The following is a 20,642-nucleotide window of genomic DNA, read 5'->3' on the forward strand; positions in this document are numbered from 1 at the left end:
GAGCCGACTGAGGGGCTCAGTCCCAGGACCCTGGGATCATGACCTGAGCCAAAGGCAGATGCTTAACCAACTGAGCCACTCAGGCGCCTCTTTTCTCAACTTTTCAAAACTCATCTAGAGAAGTAGAACATACATGCAAAAAATATTTAGGTTTAATATATTTTATATATATTAATACATAAATTCATATAAGTTTAATACACTTTCACGAAAAGAGCACAGACATGTCGCTAGTGCCCAGCACAAGAAAAAATTAGCAGTGGGGCATCTGGGTGGCTCAGCTGGTTAAGTGACTCTTGCTTTTTGCTCAGGTCATAGTCTCAGAGTCAGGAGATTAAGCCAGGCATCGGGCTCCTGCTGAGTGCAGAGCCTGCCTGCGATTCTTGCTTTCCCTCTCCCTCTGCACACACCCCCCCCCCCCCCCCCCCCCGTCTCCCGTGTGTGGTGTGTGCTCTTTCTCACGCTTCCTCTTAAAAAAAAAAAAAAAAGAAGAAGAAGAAGGAGGAAAGAAAAAATTAGCATCACTCAAAGGATATTTCATGACTGCACCCATTCACTAGTCCTTATTAGCCCCCAAAGGAACTGTCCTCCTTACTTCTAACAGCAGAGTTTAGTTTGCTTGTTTTGTACAGTGTTACTTGTCTGTGGTTTATCTTACACTGCAGATGATTACAGGTCTGATCATTTTCTTTCATTGCTACATTATTTCCTCTACCTTGTCTCTTGAAACATTTTAAGCCCCAGAAAAGTTGAAAACCGAGTAAACACCCATATGTCCTTTATAGAGCACGGAGGACTATTAGTATTCCTGCTTTCTGGGTGAGGGAGCTAAGGCAAAGAGAAATGAGGTAACCAGCCGAGGTCATGTCTGTAGGATGTAGTCCTGCATCATTTGCTGTTTACTCAGCTCTAAGACTGTGAGCAAATCCCCTAACGTGTCTGAGGCTGTTCCTTCATTAATAAGATGGGGTTCCAGACTGTTCCGAGGCTGAAATGTGAGGAACATGTGAAACTGTATGTGAAGAGTACAGGGGCTCAAAAGGCGTATTAAAAACACAGGCTCCTGAGTCTCACTCTCCAGAGATCCCTGCTAAGCAGGTCTGGGGAAGGAGGCAGAAAGTTGAACAAGCACCCTAGGGGACTCTGATTGAGGCTCAAATCCCCTCCCACAGTACAAAAGAAACACTAGTATGAAACAATGATTCCCAAACTTCAGAGGCTATCAGAATTACCTCGAAGACTTGGACATTATTCTTGCTGCTGCCTCCACATTCACTGACTCAGGAAGATAAAAGAGGGTTGTAGGTGCTCTTGTAGGCTTGGCCTCTTTAAGGAGGATGCAGGACTCAAAAGTAGGTGAAAGGGAAAAAAAAAGTAGGTGAAAGGGGAAAAAAAGTAGGTGAAAGGGCAAGAGTGTTAGGTTTCAAAATGAGAGGTCAAATTGGAGAAGTAAAAAAATAAAAAAGAAAAGAAAGGAAGAAAGAAAAAGATCCAAGGAGTCATTACTCAAAAGTCAATACATTCTTACTATTTTACATCAGACCAGGGGTTAGATTCACAACTGGCACACCAAACATCTGCTTATAGCTGAAACAAAGCTGGAACACAAAAAAGAAAAAGAGAGAGAGAGAGAGAGACAGAGATAGAGAAAGAATTTGATTGCCTGAAGCATTGAAAATGTCAACCACATAGCGGGGGTGGGGGGGAACCTAAAAACCAATTCAGTGCCTTTTTGAATTTTCTAACATTTATCTTATGGTTTGGTATTGTGTTTTATTTTGAATCATACGGTGCGAGAGGGAGGGAGAAATACCGTATTTTCCAGCTGAGGGAATTTATATGTATGAATTTGGTCTTGTAGAAGGGATACATTTTTACTCGGTCAGTTTGGAGCTTTAAATATGATCCCCTGCCACCTGCCAACTGTCCCTTGTTTACGTTCCCCCTGAAAGAAGGCGAGAGGGCCAAGGCCGGCAGCAGCAGCCCCTGAAATCCCCTGCCGCAGGTCGGGGTGCGGGAGGGGAAGTCCACGGAACTCCTACCCTGTCGGGGCCGTTGTCACAACTTGTTTGCTCAGATCATCTGGTGCAAGTCCCTGCATTTTAAAGGCAAAAAGCCTGGAACTCAAATGTTGGCGACTTAACTTCCTAACTATCTTTTAAAAGGCATAACCTACAATTAAAAAAAAAAGAAAAAGAAAAAAGACCATCTTGCCTTGTCAGCACAGACCGCTATCATCCTGGAGTGGTTCGGACTTGGCGTGTCGCTCAGAGAAAAAGAAGGGGGCCAACCGACGGTATTCCAAGGCCCTTTTTGGAAACTGCGACTCAGCTTTAAATGAGAAATACATTTGAAAAACTGACTTTAAAAACACAGAAGCCATAAAACAGTCTCCACGGGTCCGTCATCGGGTTAGAATTTCACCAAACTTCAGAAGTGATTTACTTGCTAAAAATAAGCCTAGGAGCCGGGGTTTGCGTTTTTTAAAGAGCGTCCTATTTTGAGGACTGCCGGGAATCAACAGGTTACGGCCCATTGGGGCGCGCGACTCCGCCGCCACCAGCCTCCCCGCCCCTCCCCCCGCCCCTCCCCCCGCCCCTCCCCCCCCCCCCCCCCCCCCCCCCCCCCCCCGCCCCTCCCCCCGCCCCTCCCCTCGCTCCTCCCCCTCGCTCCTCCCCCCCGCTCCTCCCCCCCGCTCCTCCCCCAGCAGGGCGCTCACTCCGGGCGGGGCCTGGGGCAGTTCCGCGTCCCGGGCAGCGGATCACGTGCTGCTGAGGCGCGGGGGGCGGGGCGGGCGGGTACATTACCCGCCGGTCGCCCGCGCCGCCCACTTCGCACGCCGCGCGGGACTCGCCGGGCCGTGAGCTCTCCGCTGCAGTGGGTCGGTAGGTGCGCGCACCCCGTTCCGTGCGCCGCGCATTGGCGCGGGGATCCCGCGGGGCTGCAGGCTGGGACGCTGCGCGGTGGTCCCGGAGCCTGCCCGCCTCGCCGCCTCGGGGCGGTTTCCGGGTCGGGGTCGGGAAGGGGGCGGTCTCCTGGGCCTGCGCTTTCCCCCTTGGCTTTTGTTCTTCGAGTCTCATCGCTCGCAGCTGCAGTGCGGGTGTAGCTTCTGGGCTTGGTTGCGGGGTAACAGTTTCCATTTGTCCCGCAAGTCCGTTACCGAAAAGGAAGTGAGCGCTAGCAAATCTGCTTCAGCATTTCTCTAGGAAGTAGCGACAGCGAGGCTGTGGGCACTGGCGCCTGACTTGCGCCCTAAGAAGGGCTCTTACTCATTTCCTGGAGCCCTGGGACCCTCGGCGCGGGCGGAGCGTGAACTGTCTAGCTTTGACCGAGCGGTGGCCAGCGGGCGGTGCAGGTTTTTCCCACTCTGCTGCTTAGCAGTGAGGCGGTTTTATGTGGGTGTATACGGGTCATTGGAGGCACAGATTACATGGAAGAGCCTCCTGGAGTGTTTGCTCAGAGCTCTTGTGCTTAGTTTCCACTAGACTAAATGCAGCCCTTCCCAAGGAAGGAATAAATCCCCCCAGAGTCAAGTCTTGACCGTCAAAAATGTCTTGTACTTGAAAGCTCTCTTTTTAAAAGATTTTATTTTTAAGTAATGTCTGCACCCAGCGTTGGGCTTGAACTAGCAACCTCCAGATCAAGAGTCACACGCTCTACTGACTGAGTCCCCCAGGCACCCCTCTCTCTGGTTTTAATATGGGTTTTAACTTGGTTCCAATGTGTTTGTGAACAGATGATCCTCTTGGAAAGGCATTACTAGTATCCTGGTGAATAAACAAGACCAACATATCAACAGTGCAGTGTCTTTGCTTTTATCCCCTGCAGATCCTCTTTTCTTATGGAACTTTACCCATAATTTCTGAAAGCGGGTCTTAGAACGTGTTTGCCCGGGGGAGAGCTGAGAACTAGAGAGTGGGGAGAAGTGCAGAAGACAACCTCAGCTTGAATTTTTATCTCTTCTTGAAATTTGCGTTTACTTGGGAATGAATTTGAGAGAGTCTTGTCCCGATGTCCTGAAAGCAGTGTCTTTCCCACAGATCCTGTTTCTCTGAGAAGAAAAATGGCATCTGTTGCAGTTGATACACAACCGGTATGAATTTTAAATAGTGTCTTGATCTCTTTCCCTCCCCGGGTGTTTTGAAGGCATTAACACGTCCCTCCACTTGGTTGCAGAGTGTGGTGACTCGGGTAGTCAACCTACCCTTGGTGAGCTCCACGTACGACCTTGTCTCCTCGGCTTATATCAGTACAAAGGATCAGTACCCGTGCTTGAAGTCTGTGTGTGAGATGGCAGAGAAGGGTGTGAAGACCATCACTTCCGTGGCTGTGACGAGTGCTCTGCCCATCATCCAGAAGCTAGAACCACAAAGTGAGTGAGTTTGATTTCTTCCTTCAAGATTCAGTCCCAAGGGAGGGGCGCCTGGGTGGCTCAGTGGGTTAAAGCCTCTGCCTTCAGCTCAGGTCATGATCCCAGGGTTCTGGGATCGAGCCCCACATCGTGTTCTCTGCTCAGCAGGGAGCCTGCTTCTCCTTTCTCTCTCCCTGCTTCTCTGCCTACTTGTGATCTCTGTCAAATAAATAAATAAAATCTTAAAAAAAAAAATTTGTCCCAAGGGATGGGGCAGGGGTGAGCCCAGAACTGGCTGGAATATGTGAATGCCAGCCTTAACACCCCTAGCATACACAGGCAAGGTCAGGGAATACTTAGCCTTTCCCCAGGCACTTGCTGCCTTTGCTTAGAAACTGCCACGTGGCCCTCATTGTTAGAGAAGACCTGCCTCATAACAATAGATGTTCAGGAGAGAGAAAGTTACCTAGAGATGCCTCTGTACTGACAGCTGAGATCACAAGAGGAGCTAGTGGGTGAACTGAAATAAAGGACTTCATGAACTATTTTTAAAAAGTAGTATCTTTCAGCTGCAATTAACATATGCTGCAATTCACCCACTTGAAGTGTACAATGAAGTGTTTATTTTATTCATAGAGGTGTGTAAGTATCTTTGCAATCGATTTTAGAACCTTTTCCATCACCTCGGAAAGGAAGCTCATACCAGTTTCTGTTTAGGATGATGAAAAAGTTCTGGAAATAATAGGGCGATAATTGCATGTATTGTGAATGAACTTAATGACACCAAATTACGTATTTTGTATACCTAGGAGTGAGACTGCTGAGTCCTCTAATACTGTGTAAAGCTTTTGAGGAACTACCAGACTGTTGTCCAAAGCCCCTACACCATTTTACAGTCCACCCAGTAGTGTACGAAGGATCCATTTCTTATTACTAACTGCTTTATAAAGTTTCTTTTTGAGATTATTTTTTTAACTGAGTAAAGGTTTAAATCATTCCTCTAAATGGTTGGATCATGGACTTTTGGGACTATAATAGAAAGCTTTAGAGCCTGGTTTTCCAAACTCTGCTCCTTCCCAGATGAACTTACTAGTGCGTGGGTCATTATTGGAGGGGAAGCTTAGACTGAAATATGGGCCTTGCTGGCCAGATCCAGGGTGTGCTGTTCGCATTCTGTTGGCTAGTGACAAACCAGAATATGCCGCCACTTCTGGAAAGTGTAAGTGGGGATTAAAATGGAGTGGAAATGCTCATTTTGGGAATTTCAGTTACTTCACTCCTGGAATGATGGTTCTGGTGAAGCCTGGCTTCCCTTGGCATTAACCTTAGATACCAGTTGATGAGGAATAAGCTGCTTAGCCAGCTTCTTACCTGGCATGCTGCTGCCTCTGCCTGCTGCTTCCTTCCACCCCCGTATTTCCCGGTCAGTAGAAAAGCGTTGGCAGCAGCCTGCTGCTGAGCTAGACACCAGGCAATGCATCGTATCGTAAATGAGGGTCAACAGTTTTGCTATTTTTTTATAATAAGGCCTAAGTTTCAAGGTACACTGTAGTATGTATGTATTCTTATCTGCACTTAACGTTTTCCCCATTTGTAATTCTTCTAGTTGCGGTTGCCAATATCTATGCGTGTAAGGGGCTAGACCGGATTGAGGAGAAACTGCCTATTCTGAATCAGCCAACAAACCAGGTGAGCTTGGGTGGGAATGCTGAGGCTTGCTGCCTCACACATTTTCACGTTCTGTCTGTTGAGCGCAGGCTGTGCGTATCATAAACAGAAAATACTCTCTTCTCCCGAATGTATTTTTGGAAGGCCACTCCCTTACTTGCTGAATTACTATCCGGTTACCACTAAGAAGCAGAGATGAGCTAGCCGCTTTTGGACTGGAATGCTTTTATTCTGATCTTTATTTGTGGTTTTGCCTCTAGATGGTACTGCTCTCACAAGTAACTCGTCCCCATGTGGTGTTCAGAACCTTTTCTTACTTGGTATCCAGTAGAATGGAGAATGACCGCTCTGCCCCTGTGCATCAGGCCAGGTGGGCACGTGCTGTACTGTCTGCTCACAGCCATGCGTGAGCTCCTCTCCCTATAAGTACGTCAACATGGAAAGTGCCCTTTCTTCTCTGTAGTACTCTTTGTGCCTTAGTACACATTCATTGAGTTTTAAAAAATACTTTGACAAATTTTACATCATTTTACCTCAATAGCTGCTCCAACAACCCTTGAATGGTGGCAGTGGCAGGTAGAGCAGATAGAGCTGATGAGGAAATGGAGGCTTAACCAACTCTAAGTGACTTGCCTCACACCTAATGCTGGAAGTGAAAGGGCCAGATTCCTCCTTTAGCACTTCAACGAGGCTGCTGTAGTTGGTGTTTATGTCTGTGCTGCTCCTCAGCCCGGCAGCGTTTTTCTATTTATAGGTTGTTGCCAATGCCCGGGGCGCTGTAACTGGGGCAAAAGATGCTGTGACAACTACGGTGACTGGGGCCAAGGATTCCATGGCCAGCACCATCACTGGGGTGATGGACAAGACCAAAGGAGCGGTGACGGGCAGTGTGGAGAAGACCAAGTCTGTGGTCAGTGGCAGCATTAACACAGTCTTGGGAAGTCGGATGATGCATCTGGTGAGCAATGGAGTAGAGAATGCTCTCACCAAATCTGAGTTGCTGGTGGACCAATACCTCCCTCTCACAGAGAAAGAACTAGGTAATTGGTTAGCGTGCCCTGGTGGCTCAGTTGGTTAAACCTCTGTCTTCGGCTTAGATCATGATCTCGGGGTCCTGGGAGCATTGGGTTCTCTGCTCAGTGACAAGTCTGCTCCTCTGCCTCTGATCTGTCACATTTGCTCTCTTAAATAAGTAAATAAGATCTTTTTTGGTTTGTTTGTTTTTAAAGAGCTAGGTAATTGGATTTTTGTCTTGAACTAATGGTTTATATCTTAAAAGCAGTCTTTTAAAACTACTCCATTGAGATCTGCTTCATACGCCATAAAAGTCACCTGTGTGAGTCTGAGTTAGAGTGCCCAGCCATCACCACAGTCCAGTGGTGCAGCATTTTTGTCATGCCAGAAGACCCTTTTTGCCTGTTTGTAGTCCATCTCCCTTTTCTTTCCCAGGCAAACGATAAGGTGTCTCTGTAGACTTTCTCCTAAAGCAGGCTTCAGTTTCACATTGAATACCACATAGTAAGTTTGAAAACTCTGGAGAAAAATTACCCTAGAGAAATTTTCTGCAAATGGATTGTCTTTAATGGTCTACTTTATAGAATCGTTAGGCATTTAGTGCCAAATACTGTGTTGTCCAAGAAGCTGACTAACGGATCGAGATGTGTAGATGAAAATGCAGGATGCAGTGATAACTTAGGTGTTGGGTGGTTAAGCCCAGCAGCAGGCAGGAGCTGTCTTGGGGAAATGAGAGCCTAATTGCTAGGTGGGTGGGTAGAATGGACGAGGTAAGATCCAGATAAGAAGCCAGGCGTCATCACTAGCTGTGACCCCTTATGGTCCCCCCCCCTTCCTTCTGATTTCAGAAGAAGAAGCAAAAAAAGTTGAAGGGTTTGATACAGTACAGAAGCCAAGTTACTACGTTCGATTGGGATCCCTGTCTACCAAGCTCCACTCACGTGCCTACCAGCAGGCGCTCAACAGGGTTCAAGAAGCCAAGCTAAAAAGTCAAGAGACCATTTCTCAGCTCCATTCCACTGTGAATCTGGTGAGTAAGACCTAATTTAAAGGGAGCCAAGGTGAGTTGAGTTACTTCAACGAATGAGAGTAGATGCAGTCATGAAATCTAAGGATTTTAATCTTAATGAAAAACCCAAGAGTAAAATGGGCAAAGAGGATACAGACTCACAGAAAAGCAGGTATAGGGAGCTGAACTCTAGGAAGCAATGCTCTCTCGGCCTCTCACACTGGCAAAGCTTGATGCTGTGGGCAATGGAAGTAGGGAAGGGAAGGAGGTATGCGTGTACTTGTGCACTTCTGGGAGATATAGGGACTGTTCTGGGTAAGTTACATCTATGACTTGAGCAGTTTTATTTTTGGAAGTGTTCTGTAGATACTTGCAGAAGTTTCGAGTTGCAAAAACCTATAAGCAAGGCCTGTCAACTTACAGGAAACTAAATTGCTACATCATAAAAGAGCTATTGTGTAGCCTTTGAAAGTTGCCAAGTTACAGAACCGTATGTCCTGCCATTAGAAACTGGTTTCTTGGAAGGGGAAAGAGGTAGCTGGTAACAGGGAAGAGGAGGTTTTAATTCCTTTTCCTTTGGTGATTTTATCTTCTGTGAATATATGTACTAAATTTGAGTTGCTTTACCTCTGTTGAACTGGAGATAACTTGGAGACTGTGGTTTAGTAGTGAAACAGGCAGTAAAGAACTATGATGACTTCGCTGATTTACAAAAAAACCAATAAAATGAATAGCAGGGATCTCTCCTTAAACTCTCACGGAAATTCTTGTTTTTTATATTAAAACCTGATCGATAAATAGACCTGAGAGCAACAGGCTAACCTGAATGACTGTTTTTTTCCTTCGTGTTATTTCAATGCGTTCTAGATTGAATTTGCAAGGAAGAATGTGCATAGTGCCAACCAGAAAATTCAAGGTGCTCAGGATAAGTTCTATCTCTCTTGGGTGGAGTGGAAGAGAAGCATTGGCTATGATGATACAGATGAGTCCCACTGTGCTGAGGTAAGACATCTTGACCCCTACAGTTTCTGAGGATGTTACTCAATTTTTCATTCTCATTTTCCCATCATTCCTCAGAATACTATATTCTGTCAGAAGTTTTTTTTTTTTTTTTTTAAAGATTTTATTTATTGATTTGACAGAGATCACAAGTAGGCAGAGAGGCAGGCAGAGAGAGAGAAGCAGGCTCCCTGCTGAGCAGAGAGCCCGATGCGGGACTTGATCCCAGGACCCTGAGATCATGACCTGAGCTGAGGCAGCGGCTTAACCCACTGAGCCACCCAGGCGCCCTATTCTGTCAGAAGTTTGAACATCACTATGTACCTAGGTTAAGTGACAAAAAACTAAAATGTGCAGTAACTTTAATAATCTACAGACACATGTATTACCTGTAACAGAATACTATTAAGTGGGAAACATGGGGCTCGCCCTCCTACTGGGTACAGATCAGACTAACGGGGGATACAGATACTTGTACTGCTTTTGATGACATAAACAAGGTGCTAGTGAACACAGATGAAAGGAGCCTAACTCAGCCTTAGAATAAGGATGGGTGAGTCAGGGCTTGCTGGAAGAGGTCCGTGCTAAGCCAGGATCTCCTGGGTGCATAAACTAGGTGAAAGGGCACTAAAGTTGTGGATGCAGCAGTAGCACGCCGTGGTCCTAGTCCTAGGAGGTGGTTCTTTGCGTTGCAGCAGCTTGTATGCATATCCCTGAGAAGTGCATAACACTGCTCTACTCAGGGATCTTATGTGGGCTTTTAAAAGTCAAAGAATCCACGTATATGTGGACACAAAACCTGTTTACTGAAATTGAACTGATGGATTAAATAGCACTGTTGGAGCCCCTGCTGATGTGTCAACTGTTGTGTTTTCAGCACATTGAGTCACGGACTCTGGCCATTGCCTGCAGCCTGACGCAGCAGCTCCAGACCACGTGCCACACCCTGCTGTCCGGTCTCCAGGGGTTACCACAGAACATCCAAGACCAGGCTAGTCACCTGGGGGTCATGGCTGGTGACATCTACTCTGGCTTCCGCAATGCTGCCTCTTTTAAGGAAGTGTCTGACGGCCTCCTCACTTCCAGCAAGGGGCAGCTGCAGAAAATGAAGGAGTCTTTAGATGATGTGATGGATTATCTTGTTAACAACACGCCTCTCAACTGGCTGGTAGGTCCCTTTTATCCTCAGCTGACCGAGTCTCAGAATGCTCAGGACCAAGGTGCACCGAAGGACATGAGCAGTCAGGAGGCCCAGCAGCCTCAGCGCAGAACACATTAGAGCTGCCCTTGTCACCAGGACGGGTGCAGCCTGCCAGAGACTTGGTGATGTTGCCATTAACCTGCTAAACACCTTTGAGTTGGGGAAGCAATTAGCTAGAGAAAAGGTCCTCCGCTGTAGTCACTTCTAACTGGAGTCAGCTTTAAAATGTTTGGCCTTAGCAGATGAGTTCTGTTGTTTATACCTGGCTGGTAAGAAAAGAAGGCTAGGTTGGTCAGAGTCTCGCCAGGACTCCCAGAAAGTTTCCATGCATTTATGGTCTCATCCATTGTTACCATTTCTGCTGTTTGTATTGAATAAAAGTACCTTCCCCTGGGCTGTGTTGTGGGCTAGTGTCTGCTCTGTGGTCTGATCTGAGCAGGCTTCTTCTCACTGGTTTGTCTCACAAAACATGCCTGTACAACCTCCCCCCCCCCCCCATGAAAGAAGGCACACTATGAATTCAATAAAATTCACTGCAGAATAGATCGATTTTATGCTGTGTGTTCCATGTGCTTTTGTGTGTTGCTTTCCTAGAGCTGCTTGGCCTGCATGACAGGGTTATTAACACACACACATGAGTTCCAGTCAGCCCTGTGGGGAATTGGCTAGCACAATAACATTGGAAGACTAGTGCTAGGAATGGAGTGTTTGGTAGAAGATTGTTTTAAGATTCCATTTATTTAGATTTCATTCATTTATGTGACCAAGAGAGGGAGGGAGACAGGGAGAGGGAGAAGCAGGCTCCCTGCTGAGGAAGTCAGAATGGCTTGATCTCAAGAGAGGAATCCCCAACAGAGCTGAAGGCAGACGCTCACCCAGGCTCCTGATGATAGGTTTTCAACAAAATACAACTAATGTGTATACAGTAATTTTTATGAGGGGACAGTTACTGCCTTTATCTCCCCACATTTTTTTTTTTTAACTTTTCTTTAAAGATTTTACTTGAGAGAGTGAGCAGACTTCTGCTGAGCAGGGAGCCAGACTCGGGACTCAGTCCTGGGACCCTGGCATCATGACCTGAGCCAAAGGTTAACCGACTGAGCTATCCAGGTGCCCCATTTATCATACCCCATTTACTCAACCTTGGGAGAGGGGGTTTTTAAGCCAGTATAAGGCTGCTCATCGCTACCTGCCTTGCTGAAAAGGAATCAAAAGTTGAAAGGAAGCGAGTGAGTGACACTTTGCGTCAGTTTCCTATAAAGGCAGCAGGCATTTTTTGCTAAGGGGCTGTTAAAACTGTGAGCCCTGAACTATGAGACTGGTCAGTGTCCATTCTCAGCAGGCCTGGACTTGGCTGTGTCCTCACTTTGGGAGAAAGTCACTCACACTAGTTGGTGAGATACTGTTGGAAGACCAGATGGGAGTAGTCAGACTTAAGAACCTCAGCAGGAAAGCTGCTCACTTTCTAGGTGTTCCGACTTGGAGCCCCTCGATGTTGGTCAGTTGGGAGGAAATCTCACGAGTCTCCTTAACAAAGCTGCAGTACGCTGAACTGTTAGAAAAACAGTTTGCAAATGGTGAAACAGTGACCAGCTTCTGTCTGTTACTGCTAAAATAAGGTTAGCGAGGCTGCTCTTCAGGAAGTCTAAGATTGGTCTCCGTTTTCTACCCTGGTTCCCTCGTTCTTCCCAAGAAAACAAGGAGGCAGCATATAACTACATGCACCTTTGATGTGAGTGAGACATATCAAAGCTTAAGCTTACAAAGTTACAAAACAATTTTCCCCTTGAGGTAACTCCAGAAATCGAATTGGAAGAGAGGGACTCCCTGAGAGGCTTGAAGTTGAGAGGCAACTTTGGTTCCAGGAAGGTGGACTGCCACGATTCATGGGCTTCCAGGATGGAACCTGTCCATCCACTCGCCCATCTGCCCCCAGTAACTGGCATTTTCTAGAGCAACTGTCTCCCAAACACTTCTTGGACTATTAACAGGTTTGTTTTTTTTTCCTCCCCCCTCAATCCCAGTGGACCATGACCTTGCCTCTCTGCCTCAAAACTCCCAAGGCTCCTATCTTGTGGTTTATTCTAAATGGTTGAAAATTACATGCCCTAGATGACACATACTTTCTTAATCCTGAACAAACATCTGTTTCCCAATCATAAAAGTTGTAGTGCCAAGTGAATTGCTTTAGAAATTGGGACTGTTCTCAAACCTTTATGAGGCAGACAATGTAAAGACTACTCTTAGCTTCCAGAGGAACACACTAGCCCTCATTTTTTGCCAGGAGCTCGGTAACTCTTGTGGTTTTGTCTGTCCTTGGGTCATGAGTCTGTGCCTACGTGCATTCTGTTCTGTTCTCAACATGTCTCAAATCATGATTTGGCTTCTTAGAGCTTTCTTGTTGCATAAATGGGCAGTTTTGGTTTAACAGACTTTCCCCAAGGAGGACAGGTCTTGGGAGGAAAAGCTGAGTAATCACAGTAACTGGAAGGTTTAAACATTTGGCTGCATGAAGGCTGGCATGGCATGCTTGAGTGTTCAAGAATGTTTTCTTCTTTGCATGTAATAATACAGACTGCTTAGTTCTGGGTAAAAAGATCAAAGGAACATGGCATACTAGCCATTAATCCCTTAGTTTTCTCATCTGTAATGTAAAATTACTGATGCTTTCACAGAGGAAAGTGAAGTGTTTGAGGATGGGGTATCATTTTCTGTTTTGCACTAGAAGCATGGGGATACCACCTGTGGGGCAGTGACATACAGTGTCTTTAACTTGCTAGTCCAGGTGTAAGCACATATCACCAGGTGATGATTAGGGAGATATATCCACTTTGATAAGGTATTACAGATACTAAAGAGCTAATGAAGTGAAAAAGGAAAAACTGAAATTTGGTCTATTTGAGCTTTTCCTTTTTTTTTTTTTTTTTTTTAAAGATTCATTTATTTGAGATAGGGGACACAGAGTGAGAAGCAGGCACCCTACTGAGCAAGGGGCCTGAGGGGGGGCTTGATCCCCAGGACCCTGGGATCATGAACTGAGCCTTAAGGCAGACACTTAACCAACTGAGCCACCTGGGGGTCGCTAGAGCTATTCCTTTCAGAAAAGCATTTAGCTCATGGAGGTGGCTGGTGAGGGAGGAATACAAAGCAGGATATTTGTGCATAGATCTTCCAAGAAATGAAGTGTAAATGATTCCTGGGAGAGTAGCTGTGGGGGTATGGAAAGGAGGCCCCTTGCCAGTCTGGTATCCTGGGCTCTTACGGAGTTGGGACTGTGCGAGCTCCAGGAGTGACCTCACACTGAGGTCTGCATGGATGATGGTCTAGTGAGATGTGTAGATAGCTACATTTTTCTATATATGTAGTTGCATTAAAAAATTGTTTAAGTCACTGTTTGAGTTTGTAATAGTAGAAGGCATGATCTGTGATGAGAATGGAAAGACCAGAAACTTCCCCCAAAAGGTATTTATCGTCTTAGGGGAAGCTTGTTGATGACCGTTCAAGTAATACCTGGGGTAGATCACTACTTGTCCCTCACTCTGGCCCCAGTCTGCTAATTGAAAAATTCCCTACCTTTATTATTACAAAATTAACCTGCAGAATATCACATAAAGCAGTACAGGAATGGCAGGGCAACAGTTTGGGTTTTCAGTTTTATTGGCCAAAGCAAAAGAATGCTAATTTAGGGGATATTTCCTGCTGGGGTGGTGGGGGAGTTTTGATGTTTTCTAGAACTTAAAGTGAGGAAAGTAGGGAACAGTGTTGTTAACTGACACTAAAAGTAATGAAGAGACTAACTTGGTATTTCCATGTAGATAATGATGGAGAAACAGTTACCACTTCAATTCTGTTTTCATTTCTCTTTGGTGTATGCCTGAGAGTGGCATTGGGAGTAGGTCATGTAGTCACTGTGTCTAATTGAACTGCCAGACTATTCACAGTGGTTGCTGCATCTTACGTGCCTGCCAGCAAGCCATGGGAGTTCTGACTTCTCCACACCTTCACCAACACTTGGTGAGGCCAACCACTTAAAGAAAACTTAGCATTGGGCACCTGGGTGGCTCAGCTGATTGAGCGACTGCCTTCGGCTCAGGTCGTGATCCCAGATCGATTCCAGGATCAAGTTCCACATTGGACTCCCACCTCTATGGGGAGTCTGCTTCTCTCTCTGACCTTCTTCCCTTTCATGCTCTCTCTTGCTGTCTTTCTCAAATAAATAAATTAAAAAAAAAAAACTTAGCATTAAAAAGAGTAGATGTTTCATCTATGCTGGCTGCAGCACAGGAAAACTCAGCTAAGGACGTAGCTCATGTATCTGTCAGACTGACTCCACGTATAAAATAGCCCTAGTGAACTCTGCACGGATAACATCATTAGGGAGCATTCTCCTGTCCTCTCTCTGACAGGGATTATCAACTGGAAAGATTGATAAAATGCAGATTCCTGGGTTCCACAGCCAGAGATTCTGTTTAATAGGTCTTGGTGGTAGTACCAGGCATCTGCACTTTTTAAAAAGCATCCCTTCAAAAAAATAAGTTAAAAAGAAAAAAAAAAAATCTAAAAGCATTCCTTAAAAAAAAAAAAGCATCATCTCTAGGGATTTCTACTGCAGGTGACCTACGGACTACTCTCTGGGAAGCAAAGGAAAGAGGAAACAAATTATTTTTTTTAAAAGACTTTTTATTGGGGCGCCTGGGTGGCTCAGTGGGTTAAAGCCTCTGCCTTCGGCTCAGGTCATGATCCCAGGGTCCTGGAATCGAGCTCCGCATCGGGCTCTCTGCTCAGCAGGGGGCCTGCTTCCTCCTCCTCCTCTGCCTGCCTCTCTGCCTACTTGTGATCTGTCAAATAAATAAAATCTTTAAAAAAAAAAAAGACTTTTTATTTACTTGACAGAGATCACAAGTAGGTAGAGAGGCAGGCGGGGGGGGGGGGGGAGGGAAGCAAATTCCCCGCTGAGCAGAGAGCCCAATGTGGGGCTCAATCCCAGGGATCACGACCTGAGCCGAAGGCAGAGGCTTCAACCCACTGAGCCACCCAGGTGCCCCAGAAACAAATTAACCTTTGACAAAAATAGGACTAGGGTTACCTGTAGTCCCTTCTCTCCAAATAAGACCCTCAGTCTGGGTTCCATAGTGTCCTAAGGCATATTCTTGGTTTACCTGCTCAGATGAGTACACAGGAGCGAACAGGGACTAGTTGACTTTAATTTTGTTGGGATGACTTCCTACGCTGAGAGTTCTAGCCACTTCTACAAACTTAGCTAAAGAGAAATCATCGGGGTACGGGAGAGTGTTTCTACAGCAGGGAAGGGGCTGTGCACCCGGAGGTAGTACCAGCTGTACCACACTGTTCAAATAAAGCAGAACCAAGGCGCTCCCAGCTCTCCAGCTTGCAAGCACGGCAACAAGCCGCACAGGCAAATCTGTTTTGAATGGTAATAGATTTAGAGAGAGAGCACATGCACAGGGTGGGGAGAGGGAGAGCAAGAATCTCTAACAGACTCCCTGCTGAGTGCCAAGCGGACCCCGGGCTCCCAACCAGGACCCTGAAATCGTGACTTGAGCCGAAACCAAGAGTTGGACATTTACCGACTGAGTTACCCAGGTCCCCCGATATTTTTATTTCAGGAAGAGTCTCTCTATCCAGGGCCTCAGGCCACCAGTAGGCCACCTTTAGGCAAATAAGAAAATGGCCCCTAGTCTCAGTATATGTAGCACCACCATCTGGAAAGTTGTAATAGTAAATATGGGACTCCCAAGAAATGAGATGAGAAAGGTGCCCCCCCGCTAAGGTCGTATGGTGAGCAACCTGCACAAAGGTACACAGGGCTGGGCGCCTGGGTGGCTCAGTTGGTTAAGTAACTGCCTTTGGCTCAGGTCATGATCCTGGAGTCGCAGGACCCAGTCCTGCATCAGGCTCCCAGCTCCACAGGGAGTCAGCTTCTCCCTCTGAACTTCTCCCCTCTTGTCCTCTTACTGTCTTTCTCTCAAATAGATAAAATCTAAAAAAAAAAAAAAAAAAAAAAAAGGTATACAGGGTCACAGGAATCCTAGCATGGTCATTTGGTTTCCTTGGAAAGAATGTGTTGCTAGCTTCCTGTCCTTTCAGGGAGGGACTGTTATCTCAGTAATTTTGTAGTCTATCTGTTTCTGAGTTTGGCCTCTTACCCTGAGGAGTGTTCTCTGCAAGAGACTCTCTACACTCCATCAGTGGTCTAGACTACACTTGTTCTTGTCAGTGAAAAACAGATTCATTTTAGAGGTGTATGAAATAATTTCTCTTGTGCCACATTTGTAAAAACCTCGTGTAGATGGTCAGGCACAAATGCAACATTTTATGGTGAACTCGCTGTGGAGACCTGATGGACTGTGACTACCTCTTGGTTGCCCCACACTCTATTTTATTCACAGTCCCCAAGTAGGTTTTGCTGGTAGCCAGGAATTTAATGGAAATTAGACACTCTGGATCATTCTGGATTTATGGAGGGGGAATTGTATGGCTCTTCTAAAGCATCTCAGGTACTAGAGGCATGTTTTAAATTATTATTATTTTTTACGGTAGTGCTCTAAACTTTTCCCCTAAAATTTTGAGAGTGAGATAATCAACCTTCTGCAAAGAATTCTGCTTTAGGCCAACAATTACCTAGCCTATAGGTGACTTTGGAGGTAGTGTGTGTATGTATGTGTGTGTGTGTTGGTCTTTAAGGAACTAATGAAAATAAAAGCTACTGTTTATTAGGCACCTTTTACAAGTTAGGCTCATCCTACCTTCATTCTTCATATGTAACCAAATGAATTAGGTGTTTTCCTCATGGGAGAGGTGAGGAAACAGTTTGAAAAGATAGACAGTAGGATGGGGTTTAGATTGATGTCTGTTGATGTCAAAGGGCAAGTATTTTTTGTTGTTGTTGTTGTTGTTCTAGCACTCTTCTTTTTTAAAAACTTTTTTCAAAAATTTTATTTATTTGACAGAGAGACCCATCAAGAGAGGGAACACAAGCAGGGGGAGTGGAAGAGGGAGGAGTAGTCTTCCCATCGAGCAGGATCCCAGGACCCGGGGATCATGAGCTGAGCTGAAGGCAGACGCTTAATGACTGAACCACCCAGGCACCCCTCTTTTTTTTTTTTCTTTTATGATTTTTATTTATTACAGAGAGAGAGAGAGTGGACAAGCAGAGGGAGTGGCAGGGAAAGAAGTAGGCTCCCCACTGAGCAAGGCGTCTGCCTCAGGGCTCCATTCCAGGACCCTGGGATCATGACCTGAGCCTAAGGCAGCCAGTTTAACTAATGGAGCCACCCATGTGCCTTCCCCAGCACTGTCTGATGGGAGAAAACTGCAGCTTGTCTCCTGTTTGGAGCCCAGAAAATTTCTTGGCCTGAATCTTCTTGTGTCATAGCTTCCTGTTCTATTGTGTATTTGTTTAAAAAAAAAAAAAATGTGATACTGGATGTTAAAAAAAATACAATTAATATGGGGCACCTGGATGGCTCAGTTGGGTTCACGACTGCCTTTGGCTCAGGTCATGATCCAAGAGTCTGGGGATTGAGCCCCATGTCAGGTTCCCTGCTCAGCAGGGGAGTCTGCTTCTCCCCTTCCCCCAGCTCATGCTCTCTCTCACTCACTCTCTCTCTTTCAAATAAAATCTCTTAAAAAACCCAAAACCACAACAACACCCCCCCCATACAATTAGTAGAGATAGTTCAGAAGAGAGAGCTAAGTCATGCATATCTTTTAACTAATAAGGCTAAAGTTGCAATAGTTGACTTGTCTGGCTAACATTCTGAATGAGTTTGTAAGCTCATTGTTGGATTTTGTGGATGTCAGGTTGCACTGAATATTTGCAAAGTCAGCATTCATAAATAGAAGGCAGTTAGATCTGCGCAAACTGATAGCCTCGGGAACAAATGGTAGAAGTCTGTACTCAGACCAGACGTTTCTCTGAGCACCCAAGTTTGTAGGGAAAAGTACAACAAACAAGATTCCCTCTTATTGTGGGTTTTCCCTCTTGTTTTACTATTTCTTAATTTTGAAATATACACAACATCAAATTTACCATTATAACCATTCTTAAGGGTACAATTCCATGGCATTGGATACATTCACCATGTTACGCCGTTACTGCTTTATGTTTCTAGAACATTATCATCCCAAGCATAAATTCTGTACCTGTTAAACAATGACTCATTTCTTTCTTCCCCCTCTCTCTGCGTTTTGATGGATTTTTGTGTTGCTAGTTATGTTGCCTCTGTTAGGTGATTAGCCAATCTTTTTCTCTGCTGTCAAGCTTCCAGCCTTCTGTAATTTATTAGACCTTATTAATTTTCTGCTTCTAATCTGCTGTTGGCTAGGAAACATCACTTAGCTTATCAAATTTGCATGTAAAGGAAGAGTTCCTAGAACTTCTTATCCCTGAAAGCCTTTCCTCTGCAGAGAAGTACTAGAACTTTGTGATGGCTCTTCCAACTATTAAAAGACCTTTTCCTTCCTCAGTTCCTAGACATTTCCCAAGGGGTTTATATTTGTAAGTCGGACTTATGACAAAAGTGGAGCATTACTGTTTATTTTATTTTATTTATTTGACAGAGAGAGATCACAGTAGACAGAGGCAGGCAGAGAGAGAGAGAGAGAGGGAAGCAGGCTCCCCACTGAGCAGAGAGCCCGATGCCGGACTCAATCCCAGGATCCTGAGATCATGACCTGAGCTGAAGGCAGCGGCTTAACCCACTGAGCCACCCAGGCATCCCAGCATTACTGTTTTTAACAGAATAGTAAATTAATAGAAGAATTACCAGAAAGGCCTGATATTTTGTATTTTAAAATTCTTTTTTTTTTGAGATTTTATTTATTTATTTGATAGAGAAAGATCCCAAGTAGGCATAGAGGCAGGCAGAGAGAGAGGAGGAAGCAGGCCCCCTGCTGAGGAGAGAGCCCGAAGTGGGACTCGATCCCAGGACCCCGAGATCATGACCCAAGCCAAAGGCAGAGGCTTTAACCCACTGAGCCACCCAGGCGCCCAATATTTTGTGTTTTAAAAAACACTTTCATTTAGTAAGTTCCACCTAGGTAGTTTCCTTTCAAAGAGAAGTTTCCTTAGTGCTTTTATAATATGAGTGAATTGTGGGACTAAGACCATGAACACCTTGTTAGAAAGCCTATCTATGGAGAAAGTAAGGGCCATTCACAAGTAGTCGTGTATCCAGGAGCTCACCTGGACATGACTGCACATTTCATTAGTGTTTGTTTTAATATCCAAGATTCTTCTTTTTCAGGTATTTGATTTCACTGCCATAGACTTGACATCTGAGACTGATGAAATTCCAGATATTATAGCTTTGGAAGAGGAGGATGCATCAGCTCACTCACATGCTAATGGTCCTGAGTCCTCTCAGGGCAAAACATTGAATAACTAACAAGAACATACTCCCTTTGGCTGAATACACAATTTGGGTCACATTAAACTTCATGCTTGCTCATGTGTTTACTCCTGAGGCTTTGGGGATTAACCTCTTGTGGGTTACAATCTCTTTCTTTCTTTCTTCCTTTCTTTTTGGCTACTTGGTCTTAATTAATGAAACTCTGATTGGTGTAAACTTTTGTAAGAGAACCTAGTTCTGCAGCATATATCATTTCATGTAATTCAAAATTTAATCATTGATATGCCTATAATAAAAATTGTACTGTGTATAATGTTGAATCAGAGTGATTAAAAAAATTTTTTTAACTTATATATTGACCCTTTTGTCTTTATTTTTGGTCTCCCAGGATGGGTATCTTTTTTTTTTTTTTCCCCTAAAGACTTTATCTATTTATTTGACAGAGAGATCACAAGTAGGCAGAGAGGCAGGCAGAGAGAGAGGGGGAAGCAGGCTCCCCGTTGAGCAGAGAGCCCAATGCTGGGCTGGATCCCAGGACCCTGAGATCATGACCTGAGCCTAAGGCAGAGGCTTTAACCCCCTGAGCCACCCAGGCGCCCCAGGCAGGATGAGTATCTTAATAGGTCTGTGGGTCAGCGTTTTTTTTTTTTTTTTTTTTTCCTTTTTCATTTTCCTAGCCTAGTGGTGGGCATCTGATTGAAAATAGATCAACTAGGAGGAAATATATCACAAGGAGTAAAGACTGTGTGTTCTAATATTGGCTCTGCCACTTAGTAGTCATGTGACTTTAAACAAGTTACTTAATTTCCTTATACCTCTACTTCCTCATCTGTAAAATGGGCATAACAGTAGAGTTTGTTATGAAGAACAAACAAATTAACATTTGTGAAAAGCTTAGAGCAATACCTGGCATAAAGTAGCGTTAAATAAGTATTAAATGGTAGAAACAATGGTTGACCCAGTAGTTGTGAACATCCCTAGTGTCCAAATTGTAGTTTTGAAATGTCTTTTCCCACTAAAAGAAAT

At 45.0% G+C, this 20,642-nt stretch overlaps 1 protein-coding gene across 3 annotated transcripts; it reads left to right on the forward strand.

Moving 5' to 3' along the window:
• The first annotated feature begins 2,826 nt into the window (after positions 1 to 2,826).
• PLIN2 (perilipin 2) lies at positions 2,827 to 19,936 on the forward strand. Of its 3 annotated transcripts, none has more exons than XM_032880516.1 (9): positions 2,827 to 2,885; positions 4,041 to 4,093; positions 4,177 to 4,372; positions 5,958 to 6,040; positions 6,774 to 7,059; positions 7,885 to 8,063; positions 8,910 to 9,044; positions 9,919 to 10,209; positions 19,512 to 19,936. In XM_032880516.1, exons 2-9 carry the CDS (start codon positions 4,064 to 4,066, stop codon positions 19,650 to 19,652), a joined length of 1,341 nt encoding a protein of 446 aa, XP_032736407.1. In that variant the 5' UTR covers positions 2,827 to 2,885; positions 4,041 to 4,063; the 3' UTR covers positions 19,653 to 19,936. The 3 variants fall into 3 exon arrangements, with proteins under 3 accessions (XP_032736407.1, XP_032736408.1, XP_032736406.1); XM_032880515.1 differs by having other exon boundaries at positions 2,835 to 2,889; positions 7,882 to 8,063; XM_032880517.1 differs by lacking the exon at positions 19,512 to 19,936 and having other exon boundaries at positions 7,882 to 8,063; positions 9,919 to 10,636.
• Positions 19,937 to 20,642: the final 706 nt, after the last annotated feature.

The sequence above is a fragment of the Lontra canadensis genome, unplaced genomic scaffold (assembly GCF_010015895.1).
Source record: "Lontra canadensis isolate GAN:19392208 unplaced genomic scaffold, GSC_riverotter_1.0 scaffold70, whole genome shotgun sequence".
NCBI lineage: Eukaryota > Metazoa > Chordata > Mammalia > Carnivora > Mustelidae > Lontra > Lontra canadensis.